Source organism: Coregonus clupeaformis, chromosome 18 (assembly GCF_020615455.1).
Source record: "Coregonus clupeaformis isolate EN_2021a chromosome 18, ASM2061545v1, whole genome shotgun sequence".
NCBI lineage: Eukaryota > Metazoa > Chordata > Actinopteri > Salmoniformes > Salmonidae > Coregonus > Coregonus clupeaformis.
Window position 1 is genome coordinate 52062130 of NC_059209.1, and position 21709 is coordinate 52083838.

The 21709-nt window shown below is 42.6% G+C and overlaps 1 protein-coding gene across 1 annotated transcript in view; it reads left to right on the forward strand.

Annotated features, from left to right (window-relative positions):
- The first annotated feature begins 621 nt into the window (after window positions 1-621).
- The window catches only part of LOC121573873 (ATPase MORC2A-like), a 39115-nt gene continuing 18027 nt past the window's right edge, over window positions 622-21709 (forward strand). Inside the window, exons 1-15 of the mRNA XM_041886244.2 lie at window positions 622-787; window positions 1499-1658; window positions 3472-3525; window positions 3822-3856; window positions 4759-4827; window positions 4973-5063; window positions 6817-6925; window positions 7164-7323; window positions 7421-7532; window positions 8376-8501; window positions 17431-17510; window positions 17669-17751; window positions 17867-17952; window positions 18051-18191; window positions 18289-18443. Coding sequence (XP_041742178.2) covers window positions 1591-1658; window positions 3472-3525; window positions 3822-3856; window positions 4759-4827; window positions 4973-5063; window positions 6817-6925; window positions 7164-7323; window positions 7421-7532; window positions 8376-8501; window positions 17431-17510; window positions 17669-17751; window positions 17867-17952; window positions 18051-18191; window positions 18289-18443 — 1369 coding nt within the window. The 5' untranslated portion in view covers window positions 622-787; window positions 1499-1590. The remainder of the gene's footprint in view (window positions 788-1498; window positions 1659-3471; window positions 3526-3821; window positions 3857-4758; window positions 4828-4972; window positions 5064-6816; window positions 6926-7163; window positions 7324-7420; window positions 7533-8375; window positions 8502-17430; window positions 17511-17668; window positions 17752-17866; window positions 17953-18050; window positions 18192-18288; window positions 18444-21709) is intronic.

Genomic DNA, 21709 nt, shown 5'->3' on the forward strand with positions numbered 1-21709 from the left:
CATGGATCTAAAAACATTGTTTGAGTTTGCCCCATCAACAACTGCATGCTAAAATCGCCACTGCACGCTGCATGAGGCAAATGGTGGTCACACCAGATACTGACTGGTTTTCTGATCCACGGGGGACTACCTTTTCTTCTAATGTATCTGTGACCAACATATGCATATTTGTTTTCCCAGTCATGTGAAATCCATAGATTAGGGCCGAATTAATTTATTTCAATTGACTGATTTCCTTATATGAACTGTAACTCGGCAAAATCTTTGAAATTGTTGCATGTTGCGTTTATATATTTTTTCCGTATAATTAGGATTTTGTACAAAAACTTTTACCTGACCGGTAGTTTAGCGGGTAGAGTAGGAAACTATGGAACATTCAGGTAATGGACGAGTAATTAACCGTTTTCTGGCACAATTTGGTGAAAGAGCCGAAGCCTTCAGAACGCCTCGTTTTCCAACCGGTTTTTCCATCAATGCGAAACACCGGAAACAGTAATCCCCACAATTTCACCCCTGTGCAAGTAGCACGAAGATTGACAAATCGGAGTAATGCGAATGAATCAGATATGTTCCCATTGGTGTTCTGATGCATGGTAGAGGCGGGCGTACTCTTCGGATCCTCCTTTCCGCTGTGCCCAGGATGGTGAGGGGAGGGGAGAAAGGCGAGGAGGTTTTCGCGGCCTGCGGTGTGGTTCTATTCGGAAATCAGTAGTTATCGCTTCATTCTGAGCCGACGGATGTTTTACACGGACCTAAATTCAATTTGAAGCGGCGGGTGCTCTAAACGGTTTGCATATTGGATAAATATAAATGCTAATGTTTTCTTTACATGTGTTTACCCAACTAGCTAGCTACATGGGGATGGGTAACGTTACTAGAGATTGTGGGTGTGAGACAGCCAGGATAGGTTACTAGCTACTGTAGTAACTAGCTTGGTCAGTAGACTAACCATTTGTTAAAGCATTACTGGACATTGCAACTCACCATCACTGACAATGACCTTGTCTCTTTAGTCATCAATACTCGATAATAAAATGAAGTCAAGATTTAGCCTAGATGGAATGACCCAAATAAGACTCACGTGGGAGGCCTGTTTGGGCTGTTATCTTGGCGGGCCGGTTTGAAGGTGGAGGGTTACCTGGCGCATGGTTTATTGTAGAGCAGAGCAGAGCAGACAGATGGGGGCTTGTGTGTAGATAGACTGTGTGATGATAGTAATAACTAGCAACATGTATTAACCTCCTAGAAAAGCCCTCCTACCCAATCATGAATTGACAGAGGTTGTCAATCACCACAGGACCTATTCTCAAGTTTGAATAGTCCTACTGTTCAACAGGACTTATTCCCTCTATTCAAATATCTAGAGGCTTTTCCTCCAGTGGTATTTGTGCTTCTTTGATCTTTATGAAAACTCATTATATTCCAGGCACCATCATAATGTCTTTGACACCATTCATACTGTTGACCAGTGGCACTGACTGCTGCTGTGATTCTGTAGGTGCATGAAGCTCTTGAAAAACCACACCGGACTGAAGGGAAGTCAGAAAGAAGACCAGGAAGAGAACAGGAAGTAGCTTTTAGCAAGTGGCGATGGCCTACTCTAACTACAGCACACTGAACAGGGCTCAGCTCACCTTTGAGTATCTGCACACCAACTCGTAAGTACCGCCTGGGGTAAATACATAACATAGCTACACACTCCACACAATCACTCTCATGCTACACATCACACGGAGGTCACAAATTACACCCAAATCAACTCACAGTGGGAATTCTGTTTTGGGGTGAAAAAAGACATCACATGAAAGTGTTTTTCCGATGTGCACATTTTAAAGAGGAGAGGAATGCCATTGTGCCTGGCAAGTGAGAATGATCTACAGATTGGCCACACTATGGAGCAGGACATTTCATGCCTTGGACACTGACAGTCAAAAACATGAGTGACTAAGATTGTGCCTTCTGAAATCTCACAAAAGATGGTTGAATAGACTACATAAAAAGAAACGATGCTAAAAAGCCTTTTTACAGCAAAATGTTGCTGCATCATATGGATGAAAGACCTTCATGATCAAACCGCGGAGGAGTAGAAAGTTGAAAATGGCTGCTAATGGTACCTACATATCTAAGTCATTGATGAATCCAGCTGATACAGGACAGCTGTCCAGTGTCTGAACTTTTGTTACTTTCCTGAAAACACGACATGAACAACTACTGTTGGACAGTTAAGGGCTCAGAGAAGGCCAGTGGTATGAGTGATATCTGGACAGGAGATATGCACTTTGGACTAGGGCTGAGAAAGAGAGACTAACACCATCAAACAGCGCAACATAAATAGATGCAGCAACTTGTAGATCAACACACTCCCCCCTCAAGATGTGAAGTTATGTTATAAAGCCCTGTTGACATAAAATGGGCATTAATTATCATATTGAATATAAGTGTAAGGCATAGCCTGACTATGTAGGACTCATGGCATCACCAGAGACCAACTGTACATGTTTGATGATGCAGGCAATGAGAGATTTTAATTTGAGGAAGCGTAACACCCCTGCCCTTCAACACACACATACTGTACTTCTTAATGTGCTGTTGAACTTTGGCGATACGTAATCAACGCCACATTCATGGGTTGTCAGAGCAAGCAATAATATCCCCACGGGGGTATTTTTTTATGTTCTCACGTTTGGAGAGGATAGAGATTATAACAGGTACAGCAGGTATAACGAGGGAATCTAAAAATAAGGTTAAAACTATTGTAGGGGAGGTTTAGCCTCCTAAAGCCTCTTATACCTTATGCCCATGGTACTACTTCCTGGACTCTACCCTCGCCTATGGCAATTCCTCTCAAACAACAAAATGAAAGGATAATGTGATACCTTCACTGGAATAAATTAATGGAACAGCTGAAAGATGAAGGATACAAACTGCATTCAAACCTGAATCGTCCATAACTGTTGGCCGACTGAGCCAAAACCTTGTCATTATTTCTGGGAGCTAGCATGTGTGTTCAGGTCTCAAGCAAGGTTACTCAGTTTACCAGAATACCTTTGCTACAGAAGCACATAAACATTAACATCTCCAGTAGAGAATCTCAAACAAAAACCCAAAGCCACGGAAAAGTCTAAAGGGTATCCTTGGGACGTCCCAACTCTGACGTCACCCCATTGAAGATAAAATGTAAAACGGTTTAGGGTAGGGATGTCCCAAGGATCCTGATAGCACAAATCATTACGCCACCAGTCACCTTTCACCAATGAGTCGGCCACACCCCACAACTCCCACGATGTTACCCAACCCCAGCCTGATGATCTCACAGGGACCAAACCCCATATTAAACACACTGATGTTTACACTGACTTGCAATTGTGCTTGCTGATATGCACTCTCCTTACCTCAGCAAAGCGTTTTAGAAATTGAACTTTTTAGGGACCAGAACTGTAGGTTGATTGGTTGGTTATTATTTGTTTCCAGGACGACCCATGAGTTCCTGTTTGGAGCTCTGGCTGAGCTGGTGGACAACTCCAGGTACCAACGATGCACTTCTCTCTGTTCATATCCACAATTCTCTACTTTTCTATCTCTACCCATCTAAAATGTTTGTATGTATGTGGGACATCATGCGTAGGTGTTAGTAAATCACAAGGGGTCAATTGCAGCAAAACAATAGTGAACTGATCCAGGATTAAACCTGTGGGAATTTTATACGTTTTATTATTCACTGTATTCTGAAATAAAAGGTAAAAGCCTAGGAACCACATCTAACCACACTGGTTTTTATCTGTCTTCCGATTGGTCTGTCACCTGCCAATCATCTCCTGCAGGGATGCCAATGCCACCCGGATTGACATCTACACAGGTACACACACAAATATATTGGTTCTCATCTACAGGTACATAGACACAAATCTACATACACTGAACAAAAATATAAACACAACATGTAAAGTGTTGGTCCCATGTTCCATGAGCTGAAATAAAAGATCCCAGAAATGTTCCATACTTGCTGGTACCATAAACCGCCTCCAACGTCATTTTAGAGAATTTGGCAGTATGTCCAACCGGCCTTAACAGCCCCAGTATGGCGTCGTGTGGGCGAGCGGTTTGCTGATGTCAACGTTGTGAACAGAGTGCCCTATAGTGGCGGTGAGGTTATGGTATGGGCAGGCATAAGCTACGGACAACAAACACAATTGCATTTTATTGATGGCAATTTGAATGCACAGAAATACTGTGACGAGATCCTGAGGCCCATTTCGTTTAAGGTACAGTATCTGTGACCAACAGATGCATATCTGTATTCCCAGTCATGTGAAATTGATAGATTGGGGCCTAATTAATTAATTTCAATTGACTTGTTTCTTCATATGAACTGTATCTTGGTAAAATCTTGGAAATTGTTGCGTGTTGCATTTATATTTTTGTTCAGTGTATATATATACGGAAACATTACATTACTCACCTATAACCCCTCTGACAAAACTATACATACCACACACTGCCTATCAACAATCTAGAATACCTGAAGTGCCAATGATTACCTGACTGCTGATTTTAAATATAAGCTCCACCCAGACATTGACTAGTTCTGATTTTAGAAAGCTTAGTTTCAGCTATTGAAAAAGCCATCTATGTCAGGCTTAGTTCCGTGTGTTAGGCTCACTCTCTCCCCTTATTGTATCTAACCTCTGCGTGGCTTTCGATCTCATCCACGTCCTAATCTAACCTGTGTCTAACATCTCTTCCCCTCGTGGCCAACAGAGAAGAAACAAGACTTGCGTGGAGGCTACATGCTGTGTTTCTTAGACGACGGCACTGGAATGGACCCCAGTGAGTTCCACTCAAAATAAAATGACTAGAGTAGACATGTACAGTAATCGAGTTGATCCATGTATCTATATATAAGCTATAAGAAATACCATAGTAAGCAACAGTCAACCATATATGACGGTTATATTTCCCTCTTATCTCTCAGACGAGGCGACCCATGTGATCCAATTTGGGAAGTCCAGTAAGCGTACACCAGATTCCACTCACATTGGCCAGTACGGGAACGGACTCAAATCGTAGGAGACTCTTTAATCTTCTCTCACAATAAAAAAATGCCCCTTTGCAGACACTTTCATTCAAAGAAACCTACAGTACATACATTTACAGTCGTGGTCAAAAGTTTTGAGAATGACACAAATAATAATTTTCACAAAGTCTGCTGCCTCAGTTTTTATGATGGCAATTTGCATATACTCCAGAATGTCATGAAGAGTGATCAGATGAATTGCAAAGTCCCTCTTTGCCATGAAAATGAACTTAATCCCCAAAAAACATTTCCACTGCATTTCAGCCCTGTCACAAAAGGACCAGCTGCCATCATTTCAGTGATTATTTCGTTAACACAGGTGAGAGTGTTGACGAGGACAAGGCTGGAGATCACTCTGTCATGCTGATTGAGTTAGAATAACAGACTGGAAGCTTTAAAAGGAGGGTGGTGCTTGAAATCATTGTTCTTCCTCTGTTAACCATGGTTACCTGCAAGGAAACACGTGCCGTCATCATTGCTTTGCACAAAAAGGGCTTCACAGGCAAGGATATTGCTGCTAGTAAGATTGCACCTAAATCAACCATTTATCGGATCATCAAGAACTTCAAGGAGAGAGGTTAAATTGTTGTGAAGAAGGCGTCAGGGCGCCCAAGAACGTCCAGCAAGCGCCAGGACCGTCTCCTAAAGTTGATTCAGCTGCGGGATCGGGGCACCACCAGTGCAGAGCTTGCTCAGGAATGGCAGCAGGCAGGTGTGAGTGCATCTGCACGCACAGTGAGGCGAATACTTTTGGAGGATGGCCTGGTGTCAAGAAGGGCAACAAAGAAGCCACTTCTCTCCAGGAAAAACATCAGGGACAGACTGATATTCTGCAAAAGGTACAGGGATTAGACTGCTGAGGACTGGGGTAAAGTCATTTTCTCTGATGAATCCCCTTTCCGATTGTTTGGGGCATCCGGAAAACACCTTGTCCGGAGAAGACAAGGTGAGCACTACCATCAGTCCTGTGTCATGCCAACAGTAAAGCATCCTGAGACCATTCATGTGTGGGGTTGCTTCTCAGCCAAGGGAGTGGGCTCACTCACAATTTTGCCTAAGAACACAGCCATGAATAAAGAATGGTACCAACACATCCTCCGAGAGCAACTTCTCCCAACCATCCAAGAACAGTTTGGTGACGCCCAATGCCTTTTCCAGCATGATGGAGCACCTTGCCATAAGGCAAAAGTGATAACTAAGTGGCTCGAGGAACAAAACATCGACATTTTGGGTCCATGGCCAGGAAACTCCCCAGACCTTAATCCCATTGAGAACTTGTGGTCGATCCTCAAGAGGCGGGTGGACAAACAAAAACCCACAAATTCTGACAAACTCCAAGCATTGATTATGCAAGAATGGGCTGCCATCAGTCAGGATGTGGCCCAGAAGTTAATTGACAGCATTCCAGGGCGGATTGCAGAGGTCTTGAAAAAGAAGGGTCAACACTGCAGATATTGACTCTCTGCATAAACTTAATGTAATTGTCAATAAAAGCATTTGACACTTATGGAATGCTTGTAATTATAATGAAGTATACCATAGTAACATCTGACAAAAATATCTCATAACACTAAAGCAGCGAACTTTGTGAAGACCAATACTTGTGTCATTCTCAACTTTTGACCACGACTGTATAGTGTTTGTATGTGATGCCCGCTGTGATTGAACCTGCACCCTTGGGGTTGCTAGCGCCAAGCTCTCACCAAGTGAGCCACCTCATTAGTGTGTGTGTTTCTCTCTAGGGGTTCCATGCGTATTGGGAAAGACTTTATTCTGTTTACCAAGAAGGACAACACTCTGTCCTGCCTGTTCCTGTCTAGAACATTCCATGAGGAGGAGGGGCTTGACGAGGTGAGGGGTCAGCTGCAGCAGGCACTCTCCCATCCAGCAGACCCAGTGATGTCACACGTCAAGTGTCTTAAAAAATAGTGTATTCATTTTGTGACTCATGTTAGCCTTTGACTTACTGAAAGAGGCTTTACTGACTATGTCCACCTATTTGAAACGACACTCTGCATCATCATAACATCACCTCTTGGGAAGTGTGTCTGTGTGTATCTCAAGGTTGTCGGTCTGTCTCCCCCGTCAGGTGATCGTACCCCTGCCCACCTGGGAACTGCTGACCAGACAGCCAATCACAGGCGACCCTGAGAAGTTCGCCATAGAGACGGAGCTCATCTACAAATACTCTCCTTTTAAAAACGAACAGCAGCTGATGGAACAGTTCAACAAGATAGAGGGCAGCAGCGGTGAGACGTGTGGCTGTGTGTGGGCGTCTGAGTTGGTGTGTGTGTATTGGCTTGTATGTGTAGTTGATCGTCTATAATCCTAACCGTGTGTCTGTAGGTACTCTGGTGATCATCTATAACCTGAAGTTGATGGACACTAGAGAACCAGAGCTGGACGTGGAGACAGACCACCAGGATATCCTGATGGCTGGGACCCCCTCAGAGGGAGTGTAAGTATGGTGTGCACCAGAGGTCTTCACAGGTCCAAAAAGTTGTACCTGTTCCGAAATGGACCTGGGGCTTTCCCACCCGGACACGATATGCATAAATAGAGACCTGTTCTGAACGGAGCCGAGGATAACTAGACCCGTTCAGTATAGACCTGGTTAGATCCAGACCCGGTCCAATCCGAGTTCATCAAACCAGGAGAAGCTAGTTAACATTAGTTAGATAGGCTAATTGAGGCTGCATTGCATGCGCTTTCTCATCCTACAGTTACAAATAACAACTCCATTCTGAATATTAAGTAGCAGCCTACCTGTTGGCTCTTGACGTTGTAGCCTATTCTTCTCCTTTAACTTTTAATTCCGTCATTTTAATTCCGTCTTCCATTGATTCGATATCTCCTAACTTTTGCCTCACACTGAGGTTCTATGACTGTAGCTTATTGCCACTTTGATGACTTATGATTGGCCAACAACAACAGCAAGCTACACGTGCCACTCATGAAAAGCAAGAGCAGCAGCATAAATAATAAAATGTCTCTCTCTCTCCTGCAGCAGTTGCGTTCGCATCTGTATGGGGCCTTCTGGACAAGTCAGTTAAAATTACACATACCCAAGGCCCGTAACAATTCTATCAGATCCGACCCAGACCTGTGACATTATTTAGAATTCTGCATCCGGACCCGCTCGGGTCCTGGACCGGGTATTGGGGTACAGGTGGATCCGTGAAGACCTCTAGTGTGTGTGCATGGAAGTCCGTTTCAAATAAAATATTTAAGGCTTTTTCTGTGCCTCGTTACCTGAAGACTACCTAGTGTTTATGTTGATGTCATCACTTCCCTCATACAGGAAGCCAGAGCGTCGGTCGTTCCGAGCGTATGCTGCTGTCCTCTACATCGACCCCAGGATGAGGATCTTCATACAGGGACACAAAGTCAGGACCAAGAGACTGTCCTGCTGCCTCTACAAACCCAGGTTTTTATATACACTACCAGTCAAAAGTTTGGACACACCTACTCATTCATGGGTTTTTCTTTATTTTTACTATTTTCAACATTGTAGAATAATAGAGAAGACATCAAAACTATGAAATAACACATATGGAATCATGTAGTAAACAAAAAGTGTTATTATTATTATTATTATTTAAACAAATCAAAATATATTTTCTATTTGAGATTCTTCAAATAGCCACCCTTTGCCTTGATGACAGCTTTGCACAGTCTTGGCATTCTCTCAACCAGCTTCACCTGGAATGCTTTTCCAACAGTCTTGAAGGAGTTCCCACATATGCTGAGCACTTGTTGGCTGCTTTTCCTTCACTCTGCGGTCCGACTCATCCCAAACCATCTCAATTGGGTTGAGGTTGGGGGATTGTGGAGGCCAGGTCATCTGATGCAGCACTCCATCAATCTCCTTCTTGGTAAAATAGCCCTTAAACAGCCTGGAGGTGTGTTGGGTCATTGTCCTGTTGAAAAACAAATGATAGTCCCACTAAGCCCAAACCAGATGGGATGCCGTATCGCTGTAGAATGCTGTGGTAGCCATGCTGGTTAAGTGTGCCTTGAATTCTAAATAAATCACAGACAGTTTCACCAGCAAAGCACCAACACACCGCCTCCTCCATGCTTTACGGTGGGAACTACACATGCAGAGATCATCCGTTCACCCACACCGCGTCTCACAAAGAAACAACCTTCGAACCAAAAATCTCCAATTTGGACTCCAGACCAAAGGACAAATTTCCACCGGTCTAATGTCCATTGCTTGTGTTTCTTGGCCCAAGCAGGTATCTTCTTCTTATAGGTGTCCTTTAGTAGTGGTTTCTTTGCAGCAATTCGGCACACCTGTTAATTGTAATGCATTCCAGGTGACTACCTCATGAAGCTGGTTGAGAGAATACCAAGAGTGTGTAAAGCTGTCATCAAGGCAAAGGGTGGCTATTTGAAGAATCTCAAATATAAAATATATTTTGATTTGTTTAACATTTATTTTGTTACTACATGATTCCATATGTGTTATTTCATAGTTTTGATGTCTTCACTATTATTCTACAATGTAGAAAATAGTAAAAATAAAGAAAAACCCTGGAATGAGTAGGTGTGTCCAAACTTTTGACTGGTACTGTGTGTGTGTGTGTGTGTGTGTGTGTGTATGTATGTATGTATGTATGTATGTGTGTATATATATATATATATATATATATATATATATATATATATATATATATATATATATATATATATATACAGTTCAAGTCGGAAGTTTACCTACACCTTAGCCAAATACATTTTAACTCAGTTTTTCACAATTCCTGACATTTAATCCTAATAAAAATTCCCTGTCTTAGGTCAGTTAGGATCACAACTTTATTTTAAGAATGTGAAATGTCAGAATAATAGTAGAGAGAATTATTTATTTCAGCTTTTATTCTTTCATCACATTCCCAGTGGGTCAGAAGTTTACATACACTCAATTAGTATTTGGTAGCATTGTCTTTAAATTGTTTAACTTGGGTCAAACGTTTCGGGTAGCCTTCCACAAGCTTCCCACAATAAGTTTGGTGAATATTGGCCCATTCCTCCTGACAGAGCTGGTGTAACTGAGTCAGGTTTGTAGGCCTCCTTGCTCGCACACCCTTTTTCAGTTCTGCCCACAAATGTTCTATAGGATTGAGGTCAGGGCTTTGTGATGGCCAATCCAATACCTTGACTTTGTTGTCCTTATGCCATTTTGCCACAACTTTGGAATTATGCTTGGGGTCATTGTCCATTTGGAAGACCCATTTGCGACCAAGCTTTAACTTCCTGACTGATGTCTTGAGATGTTGCTTCAATATATCCACATAATTTTCCTTCCTCATGATGCCATCTATTTTGTGAAGTGCACCAGTCCCTCCTGCAGCAAAGCACCTCCACCGCATGCTGTTGCCACCCCCGTGCTTCACGGTTGGAATGGTGTTCTTCGGCTTGCAAATCCCCCTTTTTCCTCCAAACATAACGATGGTCATTATTGCCAAACAGTTCTATTTTTGTTTCATCAGACCAGAGGAAATTTCTCCAAAAAGTATGATCTTTGTCCCCATGTGCAGTTGCAAACCGTAGTCTGGCTTTTTTATGATTGTTTTGGAGCAGTGGCTTCTTCCTTGCTGAGCGGCTTTTCAGGTTATGTCTATATAGGACTCGTTTTACTGTGGAAATAGATACTTTTGTACCTGTTTCTTCCAGCATCTTCACAGGGTCCTTTGCTGCTGTTCTAGGATTGATTTGCATTTTTCGCACCAAAGTACGTTCATCTCTAGGAGACAGAACGCGTCTCCTTCCTGAGCGGTATGACGTCTGCGTGGTCCCATGGTGTTTATACTTGCATACTATTGTTTGTACAGATGAACGTGGTACCTTCAGGTGTTTGGAAGTTGCTCCCAAGGATGAACCAGACTTGTGGAGGTCTACAATTGTCTTTCTGAGGTCTTGGCTGATTTCTTTTGATTTTCCCATGATGTCAAGCAAAGAGGCACACACATACATACATACATACATACATACACACACATATATACACACATATATATATATATATACACATACATACATACATACATACATACATACATACATACATACAGTGGGGGAAAAAAGTATTTAGTCAGCCACCAATTGTGCAAGTTCTCCCACTTAAAAAGATGAGCGAGGCCTGTAATTTTCATCATAGGTACACGTCAACTATGACAGACAAAATGAGAAAAGAATTCCAGAAAATCACATTGTAGGATTTTTAATGAATTTATTTGCAAATTATGGTGGAAAATAAGGATTTGGTCAATAACAAAAGTTTCTCAATACTTTGTTATATACCCTTTGTTGGCAATGACACAGGTCAAACGTTTTCTGTAAGTCTTCACAAGGTTTTCACACACTGTTGCTGGTATTTTGGCCCATTCCTCCATGCAGATCTCCTCTAGAGCAGTGATGTTTTGGGGCTGTCGCTGGGCAACACGGACTTTCAACTCCCTCCAAAGATTTTCTATGGGGTTGAGATCTGGAGACTGGCTAGGCCACTCCAGGACCTTGAAATGCTTCTTACGAAGCCACTCCTTCGTTGCCCGGCGGTGTGTTTGGGATCATTGTCATGCTGAAAGACCCAGCCACATTTCATCTTCAATGCCCTTGCTGATGGAAGGAGGGTTTCACTCAAAATCTCACGATACATGGCCCCATTCATTCTTTCCTTTACACGGATCAGTTGTCATGGTCCCTTTGCAGAAAAACAGCCCCAAAGCATGATGTTTCCACCCCCATGCTTCACAGTAGGTATGGTGTTCTTTGGATGCAACTCAGCATTCTTTGTCCTCCAAACACGACGAGTTGAGTTTTTACCAAAAAGTTCTATTTTGGTTTCATCTGACCATATGACATTCTCCCAATCCTCTTCTGGATCATCCAAATGCACTCTAGCAAACTTCAGACGGGCCTGGACATGTACTGGCTTAAGCAGGGGGACACGTCTGGCACTGCAGGATTTGAGTCCCTGGCGGCGTAGTGTGTTACTGATGGTAGGCTTTGTTACTTTGGTCCCAGCTCTCTGCAGGTCATTCACTAGGTCCCCCCGTGTGGTTCTGGGATTTTTGCTCACCGTTCTTGTGATCATTTTGACCCCACGGGGTGAGATCTTGCGTGGAGCCCCAGATCGAGGGAGATTAGTGGTCTTGTATGTTTTCCATTTCCTAATAATTGCTCCCACAGTTGATTTCTTCAAACCAAGCTGCTTACCTATTGCAGATTCAGTCTTCCCAGCCTGGTGCAGGTCTACAATTTTGTTTCTGGTGTCCTTTGACAGCTCTTTGGTCTTGGCCATAGTGGAGTTTGGAGTGTGACTGTTTGAGGTTGTGGACAGGTGTCTTTTATACTGATAACAAGTTCAAACAGGTGCCATTAATACAGGTAACGAGTGGAGGACAGAGTAGCCTCTTAAAGAAGAAGTTACAGGTCTGTGAGAGCCAGAAATCTTGCTTGTTTGTAGGTGACCAAATACTTATTTTCCACCATAATTTGCAAATAAATTCATTAAAAATCCTACAATGTGATTTTCTGGATTTTTTCCCCTCAATTTGTCTGTCATAGTTGACGTGTACCTGTGATGAAAATTACAGGCCTCTCTCATCTTTTTAAGTGGGAGAACTTGCACAATTGGTGGCTGACTAAATACTTTTTTCCCCCACTGTATATACAGTTGTAGTCGGACGTTTACATACACTTAGGTTGGAGTCATTAAAACTTGTTTTTCAACCACTCCACAAATTTTTTGTTAACAAACTATAGTTTTGGCAAGTCGGTTAGGACATCTACTTTGTGCATGACACAAGTAATTTTTTACAGACATATTATTTCACTTATAATTCACTGTATCACAATTCCAGTGGGTCAGAAGTTGACATACACTAAGTTGACTGTGCCTTTAAACAGCTTGGAAAATTCCAGAAAATAATGTCATGGCTTTAGAAACTTCTGATAGGCTAATTGACATAATTTGAGTCAATTGGAGGTGTATCTGTGGATGTATTTCAAGGCCTACCTTCAAACTCAGTGCCTCTTTGCTTGACATCATGTGAAAATCAAAAGAAATCAGCCAAGACCTCAGAAAAACCATTGTAGACCTCCACAAGTCTGGTTCATCCTTGGGTGCAATTTCCAAATGCCTGAAGGTACCACTGTACAAACAATAGTACGCAAGTATAAACACCATGGGACCACGAAGCCGTCATACCGCTCAGGAAGGAGATGTGTTCTGTCTCCTAGAGATGAACGTACTTTGGTGCAAAAAGTGCAACTCAATCCCAGAACGACAGTAAATGACCTTGTGAAGATGCTGGAGGAAACAGGTACAAAAGTAACTATATCCACAGTAAAACGAGTCCTATATCGACATAACTTGAAAGGACACTCAGCAAGGAAGAAGCCACTGCTCCAAAACCGTCGTAAAAAAGCCAGACTACGGTTTGCCACTGCACACAGGGACGAAGATCGTACTTTTTGGAGAAATGTCCTCTAGTCTGAAGAAACAAAAATAGAACTGTTTGGCCATAATGACCATCGTTATGTTTGGAGGAAAAAGGGGAAGCTTGCAAGCCGAAGAACACCATCCCAACCGTGAAGCACGGGGGTGGCAGCAGCATGCTGTGGGGTTCTTTGCTGCAGGAGGGACTGGTGCACTTCACAAAATACAGTGGGGGAAAAAAGTATTTAGTCAGCCACCAATTGTGCAAGTTCTCCCACTTAAAAAGATGAGAGAGGCCTGTAATTTTCATCACAGGTACACGTCAACTATGACAGACAAATTGAGGGGGAAAAAATCCAGAAAATCACATTGTAGGATTTTTAATGAATTTATTTGCAAATTATGGTGGAAAATAAGTATTTGGTCACCTACAAACAAGCAAGATTTCTGGCTCTCACAGACCTGTAACTTCTTCTTTAAGAGGCTACTCTGTCCTCCACTCGTTACCTGTATTAATGGCACCTGTTTGAACTCGTTATCAGTATAAACGACACCTGTCCACAACCTCAAACAGTCACACTCCAAACTCCACTATGGCCAAGACCAAAGAGCTGTCAAAGGACACCAGAAACAAAATTGTAGACCTGCACCAGGCTGGGAAGACTGAATCTGCAATAGGTAAGCAGCTTGGTTTGAAGAAATCAACTGTGGGAGCAATTATTAGGAAATGGAAGACATACAAGACCACTAATCTCCCTCGATCTGGGGCTCCACGCAAGATCTCACCCCGTGGGGTCAAAATGATCACAAGAACGGTGAGCAAAAATCCCAGAACCACACGGGGGGACCTAGTGAATGACCTGCAGAGAGCTGGGACCAAAGTAACAAAGCCTACCATCAGTAACACACTACGCCGCCAGGGACTCAAATCCTGCAGTGCCAGACGTGTCCCCCTGCTTAAGCCAGTACATGTCCAGGCCCGTCTGAAGTTTGCTAGAGTGCATTTGGATGATCCAGAAGAGGATTGGGAGAATGTCATATGGTCAGATGAAACCAAAATAGAACTTTTTGGTAAAAACTCAACCTGTCGTGTTTGGAGGACAAAGAATGCTGAGTTGCATCCAAAGAACACCATACCTACTGTGAAGCATGGGGGTGGAAACATCATGCTTTGGGGCTGTTTTTCTGCAAAGGGACCATGACAACTGATCCGTGTAAAGGAAAGAATGAATGGGGCCATGTATCGTGAGATTTTGAGTGAAAACCTCCTTCCATCAGCAAGGGCATTGAAGATGAAACGTGGCTGGGTCTTTCAGCATGACAATGATCCCAAACACACCGCCCGGGCAACGAAGGAGTGGCTTCGTAAGAAGCATTTCAAGGTCCTGGAGTGGCCTAGCCAGTCTCCAGATCTCAACCCCATAGAAAATCTTTGGAGGGAGTTGAAAGTCTGTGTTGCCCAGCGACAGCCCCAAAACATCACTGCTCTAGAGGAGATCTGCATGGAGGAATGGGCCAAAATACCAGCAACATTGTGTGAAAACCTTGTGAAGACTTACAGAAAACGTTTGACCTGTGTCATTGCCAACAAAGGGTATATAACAAAGTATTGAGAAACTTTTATTATTGACCAAATACTTATTTTCCACCATAATTTGCAAATAAATTCATTAAAAATCCTACAATGTGATTTTCTGGATTTTTTGTTCTCGTTTTGTCTGTCATACGTGTACCTATGATGAAAATTACAGGCCTCTCTCATCTTTTTAAGTGGGAGAACTTGCACAGTTGGTGGCTGACTAAATATATTTTTTCCCCACTGTAGATGGCATCATGATGAAGGAAAATTGTGGATATATTGAAGCAACATCTCAAGACATCAGTCAGGAAGTTAAAGCTTGGTCGCAAATGGGTCTTCCAAATGAACAATGACCCCAAGCATACTTCCAAAGTTGTGGCAAAATGGCTTAAGGACAACAAAGTCAAGGTATTGGAGTGGCCATCACAAAGCCCTGACCTCAATCCTATAGAAAATGTGTGGGCAGAACTGAAAAAGCGTGTGCAAGCAAGGAGGCCTACAAACCTGACTCCATTACACCAGCTCTGTCAGGAGGAATGGGCCAAAATTCACCCAACTTATTGTGGGAAGCTTGTGGAAGGCTACCCGAAATGTTTGACCCAAGTTAAAGAATTACGGCAATGCTACCAAATACTAATTGAGTGTTTGTAAACTTCTGACCCACTGGGAATGTGATGAAATAAATAAAAGCTGAAATAAATCATTCTCTGTACTATTATTCTGACATTTCACATTCTTAAAATAAAGTGGTGATCCTAACTGACCTAAAACTGAATTTTTACTAGGATTAAATGTCAGGAATTGTGAAAAACTGAGTTTTTAAATGTATTTGGCTAAGGTGTCTGTAAACTTCGGACTTCAACTGTATATACATATGTATGTATATATATATGTATATGTGTTTGTGTGTGTATATATATATATATATATATATATATATATATATATATATATATATATATATATATATATATATATATATGTGTGTGTGTGTTTGTGTGTGTGTGTGTGTGTGTATATATGTCTATATACATACATATACTTATATGCATACATACAAAAGTATGTGGACATCCCTTCAAATTAGTGGATTTGGCTATTTCAGCCACACCCGTTGCTGACAGGTGTATAAAATCGAGCACACAGCCATGCAATATCCATAGAAACATTGGCAGTAAATTGGCCTTACTGAAGAGCTCAGTGACTTTCAACGTGGCACCGTCATAGGATGCAACCTTTCCAACAAGTCAGTTCATAAAATTTCTGCCCTTCTAGAGCTGCCCCGGGCAACTGTAAATGCTGTTATTGTGAAGTGGAAACGTCTAGGAGCAACAACGGCTCAGCCGTGAAGTGGTAGGCCACACAAGCTCACAGTACGGGACCGCCGATTGCTGAAGCACGTAGCGCATAAAAATTGTCTGTCCTCGGTTGCAACACTCTACCGAGTTCCAAACTGCCTCTGGAAGCAACGTCAGCACAAGAACTGTTCGTTGGGAACTTCATGAAATGGGTTTCCATGGCCGAGCAGCCACACACAAGCCTAAGTTCACCATGCGCAATGCCAAGCGTCGGCTGGAGTGGTGTAAAGCTCGCCGCCATTGGACTCTGGAGCAGTGGAAACATGTTCTCTGGAGTGATGAATCACGCTTCACCATCTGGCAGTCCGACAGACTAATCTTGGTTTGGCGGATGCCAGGAGAACGCTAACCTGCCCCAATGCATAGTGCCAACTGTAAAGTTTGGTAGAGGAGGAATAATGGTATGTGGCTGTTTTTCATGGTTTGGGCTAGGCCCCTTAGTTCCAGTGAAGGGAAATCTTAACACTACATCATACAATGACATTCTAGACGGTTCTGTGCTTCCAAGTTTGTGGCAATAGTTTGGGGAAGGCCCTCTCCTATTTCAGCATGACAATGCCCCCTTGCACAAAGCGAGGTCCATATAGAAATGGTTTGTCGAGATTGGTGTGGAAGAACATGACTGGCCTGCACAGAGCCCTGACCTCAACCCCATCAAACACCTTTGGGATGAATTGGAAAGCCGACTGCGAGCCAGGCCTAATCGCCCAACATCCAGTGCCTGACCTCAGTAATGCTCTTGTGGCTGAATGGAAGCAAGTCTCCCCCAACATCTAGTGGAAAGCCCTCCCAGAAGAGTGGAGGCTGTTATAGCAGCCAAGGTGGGACCAACTCCATATTAATGCCCATAATTTTGGAATGAGATGTTCGACGAGCAGGTGTCCACATACTTTTGAGAGAGCGATCTCTCTAGACAGGAGTCTCGAAGTCCTGTTTGTCCATTCAACTAAGTGTGTGTGTCTGTCTGTCTCAGGGTATATAAATACACATCGACTCGATTCAAGACCCGCGCTGAGCAGGAAGTAAAAAAGGCTGATCACCTCGCTAAGTTAGGTGAGTTTCCCAAATACATGCATGCACACACACAAACAGATCACCTGGGCAAGGTACACACACACATAGATCTCTTGGCCAAGATAGGTAAATCACACAGACAGAGAACCAGGTCTGCCTTTAGAACCTACTCCCCCCTCTGACTGTGTGTGTTCCAGCGGAGGAGAAGGCTCGCGAGGCGGAGAGCAAAAGTCTGTCTCTGGAGACCAGACTGGGAGACGACATGTCCAGAGAATCACGGGTAAGAACCAACACACGCACACCGCTCTGCAAGATTACCAATATCTTGACCCAATAGTCTGACTCCTCTCCTCCCTTATTCAAATCCCCCTCTCTCGGTCTCTGTCTCCTCCCAGGTCATGTTGCGTAAGGCTCAGGAGGGTGCCATGATGCTTCGTCGGGAGGCAGAAGTGAAGAAGAAGATTCAGGAGTCCAAACAGAAGTCAGTCATAATATTAAGCTTCACAAACAAACTTTATAAATGAATAAAAGTCAAGATAAACTATACAACTTTAACACTTCTCTCTCTCCCTCCCCCAGAGCATTGAAGGACCCTAAGGAGCTGAGTTTTATCTTTGGGGTGAACATTGAGCAGAGAGACCTGGATGGGATGTTTGTGTATAACTGCTCTCGCCTCATCAAGATGTACGAGAAGACTGGACCTCAGCTGGAGGGAGGAATGTGAGTAACACACACACACAGTCCTCTCTTATTGGCTAGTGTCTGTGACCAGTGTGATGACCAGAAATGCTTTCTAATGAAGTGTGTGTGTGTGCAGGGCGTGTGGGGGTGTTGTGGGGGTAGTAGATGTCCCATACCTGGTTCTGGAGCCCACTCACAACAAGCAGGACTTTGCGGACGCTAAAGAATACAGACACCTTCTGAGAGCCATGGGAGAACACCTAGCCCAGTACTGGAAGGACAGCAACATAGGTAACACACTCAGCGTACACGGTGCTTTCAGAAAGTATTCATACCTCTTGACTTTTTCCCCTTTTTGTTGTGCTACAGCCTGAATTCAAAATTGATTAAATTGATTTTTTTCTCTCACCTGTCTACACACAATACCCCATAATGACAAAGTGAAAACATGTTTGTAGAAATTTTAGCAAATTTATTGAAAATTAAATACAGAAATCGAATTTACATAAGTATTCACACCCCTGAGTCAATACATGTTAGAATCACCTTTGGCAGTGACTACAGCTGTGTCTTTCTGGGTAAGTCTCTTAAGAGCTTTGCACACCTGGATTGTTCAATATTTGCATATTATTCTTTAAACAATTATTCAAGCTTTGTCAAGTTGGTTGTTGGACATTGCTAGACAGCCATTTTCAAGTCTTGCCATAGATTTTCAAGCCAATTTAAGTCAACTTTAACGAAGCCACTCAGGAACTTTCAATGTCGTCTTGTATTCAGGACAAAAAGTGAATTGCTTTGCCACATTTTTTGCAGTATTACTTTAGTGCCTTGTTGCAAACAGGATGCATGTTTTTGGAATATTTTTATTCTGTACAGGCTTCCTTCTTATCACTGTCAATTTAGGTTAGTATTGTGGAGTAACTACAATGTTGATCCATCCTCAGTTTTCTCCTATCACAGCCATTAAACTCTGTAACTGTTTTAAAGTCACCATTGAATTGGCCTCATGGTGAAATCCCTGAGCGGTTTCCTTCCTCTCCGGCAACTGAGTTAGGAAGGATGCCTATATCTTTGTAGTGATTGAGTGTATTGATACACCATTAAAAGTGTAATTAATAACTTCACCATGCTCAAATGGATATTCAATGTCTTTTTTCTTTTCTTTTTCTTTTTACCCATCTACCAATAGGTGCCCTTCTTTGCAAGGCATTGGAAAACCTCCTTGGTCTTTGTGGTTAAATCTGTTTGAAATTCACTGCTCGACTGAGGGACCTTACAGATAATTGTATGTGTGGGGTATAGAGATGAGGTAGTCATTCAAAAATCATGTTGAACACTATGATTGCACACAGTGAGTCCATGTGACTTGTTAAGCACATTTTTACTCCTGAACTTATTTAGGCTTGCCTTGTCAAAGGGGTTGAATACTTTTTGACTCAAGACATTTCAGCTTTTCATTTTCTATTAATTTGTTTAATAGAAAATGAAAAGCTGAAATGTCTTGAGTCAAAAAGTATTCAACCCCTTTGACAAGGCAAGCCTAAATAAGTTCAGGAGTAAAAATGTGCTTAACAAGTCACATGGACTCACTGTGTGCAATCATAGTGTTCAACATGATTTTTGAATGACTACCTCATCTCTATACCCCACACATACAATTATAATTCCACTTTGACATTATTGGGTATTGTGTGTAGGCCAGTGACAAAACAATCTTAATTTAATACATTTTAAATTCAGGCTGTAACACAACAAAATGTGGAAAAAGTTGAGGAGTGTGAATACTTTCTGAAGGCACTGTACATAACCATAATAGTGGTTAATCAGAGATTAATTAGGCTTCAGGGTAACAATACATTACAGTAACTCTAGCATTAGAACGTTGACATTCTCTGCTTTTCAATAGTATACAACTGACATTGTAAGTTAACTGCTTGATATTGTTTTCAAAGCATTCTTAAATGAGTACAGTCAACAGTTCACCCCTACCCAAGTGTAGCCTACCATGCCCCTCCCCCTATGTCTAGGGTGCAACATGAGAGGGACAGCGGAGAATGCAGGCAGATTGTTTGGTAGGTTAAATAAACAGATCAAATGTAGAAAAACTAACTATTTAATCAGGTGTATAGCTCTAGTTAGAGACTACTGGGCTCCTGAGTGGCGCAGCGGTCTAAGGCACTGCATCTCAGTGCTTGAGGCGTCACTACAGACCCCTGGTTCGATTCCAGGCTGTATCACAACCGGCCGTGATTGGGAGTCCCATAGAGCGGCGCACAATTTGTTCTTAACTGACTTGCCTAGTTAAATAATGGTAAAATAAAAATAAAAAATACTGTTCATGAGCATAGTTGGGTCTTTCTATAAATAAAGGGGCCAATGTGTGATATCTGGGTCGACATTTCTAAACGGTTTGATATACATTTAAATATGATTTTCTTGCAGCTTCACATATGTAGTTAGAGGAATAAGAGTCTAGATATGCACAATGAGACCATAACTCCTAGCAACAGCAAAACATCTATATGCCATTCAAAATGAAACATGGACAATAATAATAAACAATAATGAAATTATTATAATCCATAAACTCTTCAAGCAGTGTGTGTGTGTGTGTGTGAACTAGACATCACATTCTTGCTTCCTCTGTCCTTGTTTCCTCCACTCCTTGCCTCTCCTTGAAAGTGCATTGGAGCCCGAGGGGAAGTACCTCAGTGAGGAATGGAGGAAACAAGGGGAGAATCTCAATTGCATTTCCTTCATTCCTCACTTCCTCTCTCCTTGCCTCCTTTTCAAAACCCATTGGATAAGAAGGTGAGAGGGTAGGGACCTCTGACCTTCTCATTCAATGGGTTTTGAGAAGGAGACGAGGAGAGAGGATGCAACGAATCAAGGAAATGCAATTGAGATTCTCCCAAGGACAAAGGAAGCAATTATTTGACAGCTATTAATATTTTTTGACAGTGCCAGACTGACTGAGCTACAATAATACCCATGGCCTGTCCAGAAACAACCCCTAGCCCCTACTGCCCAGAGTCTACCCAATTCTCTCAGATCTCCGCAGTGTCTAGGGGTAGGGGCTAGGGGTTGTTTCTGGACAGGACCCCACAACCCTTTGGGTATGTAATGGGGCGGCAGGTAGCTTAGTGGGTAAGAGCGTTGTGCCAGTAACCGAAAGGTCGCTGGTTCTAATCCCCGAGCCGACTAGGTGAAAAATCTGTCGATGTGCCCTTAAGCAAGGCACTTAACCCTAATTGCTCCTGTAAGTCGCTCTGGATAAGAGCGTCTGCTAAATGACTAAAATGTAAAATGTAAATGTATGTAGTGGACCTACAGCACGACACTTGAGGCATTGGTTGGATGTTTCATTCCATTGCTATACACACAGATTTGCACAGATATAAGCTGGACACACCCACAGCACCCTATCAGGCAGAACAGACAGGTCTGGATAGCTGGAGAACTGCTGTAAATAGTGAAAGGATATATTTACATGTCTACTATTCACACCCTTGCTTCATTCCAGCTAGTTAGATGTGCAACCACTGACTAACTATAGC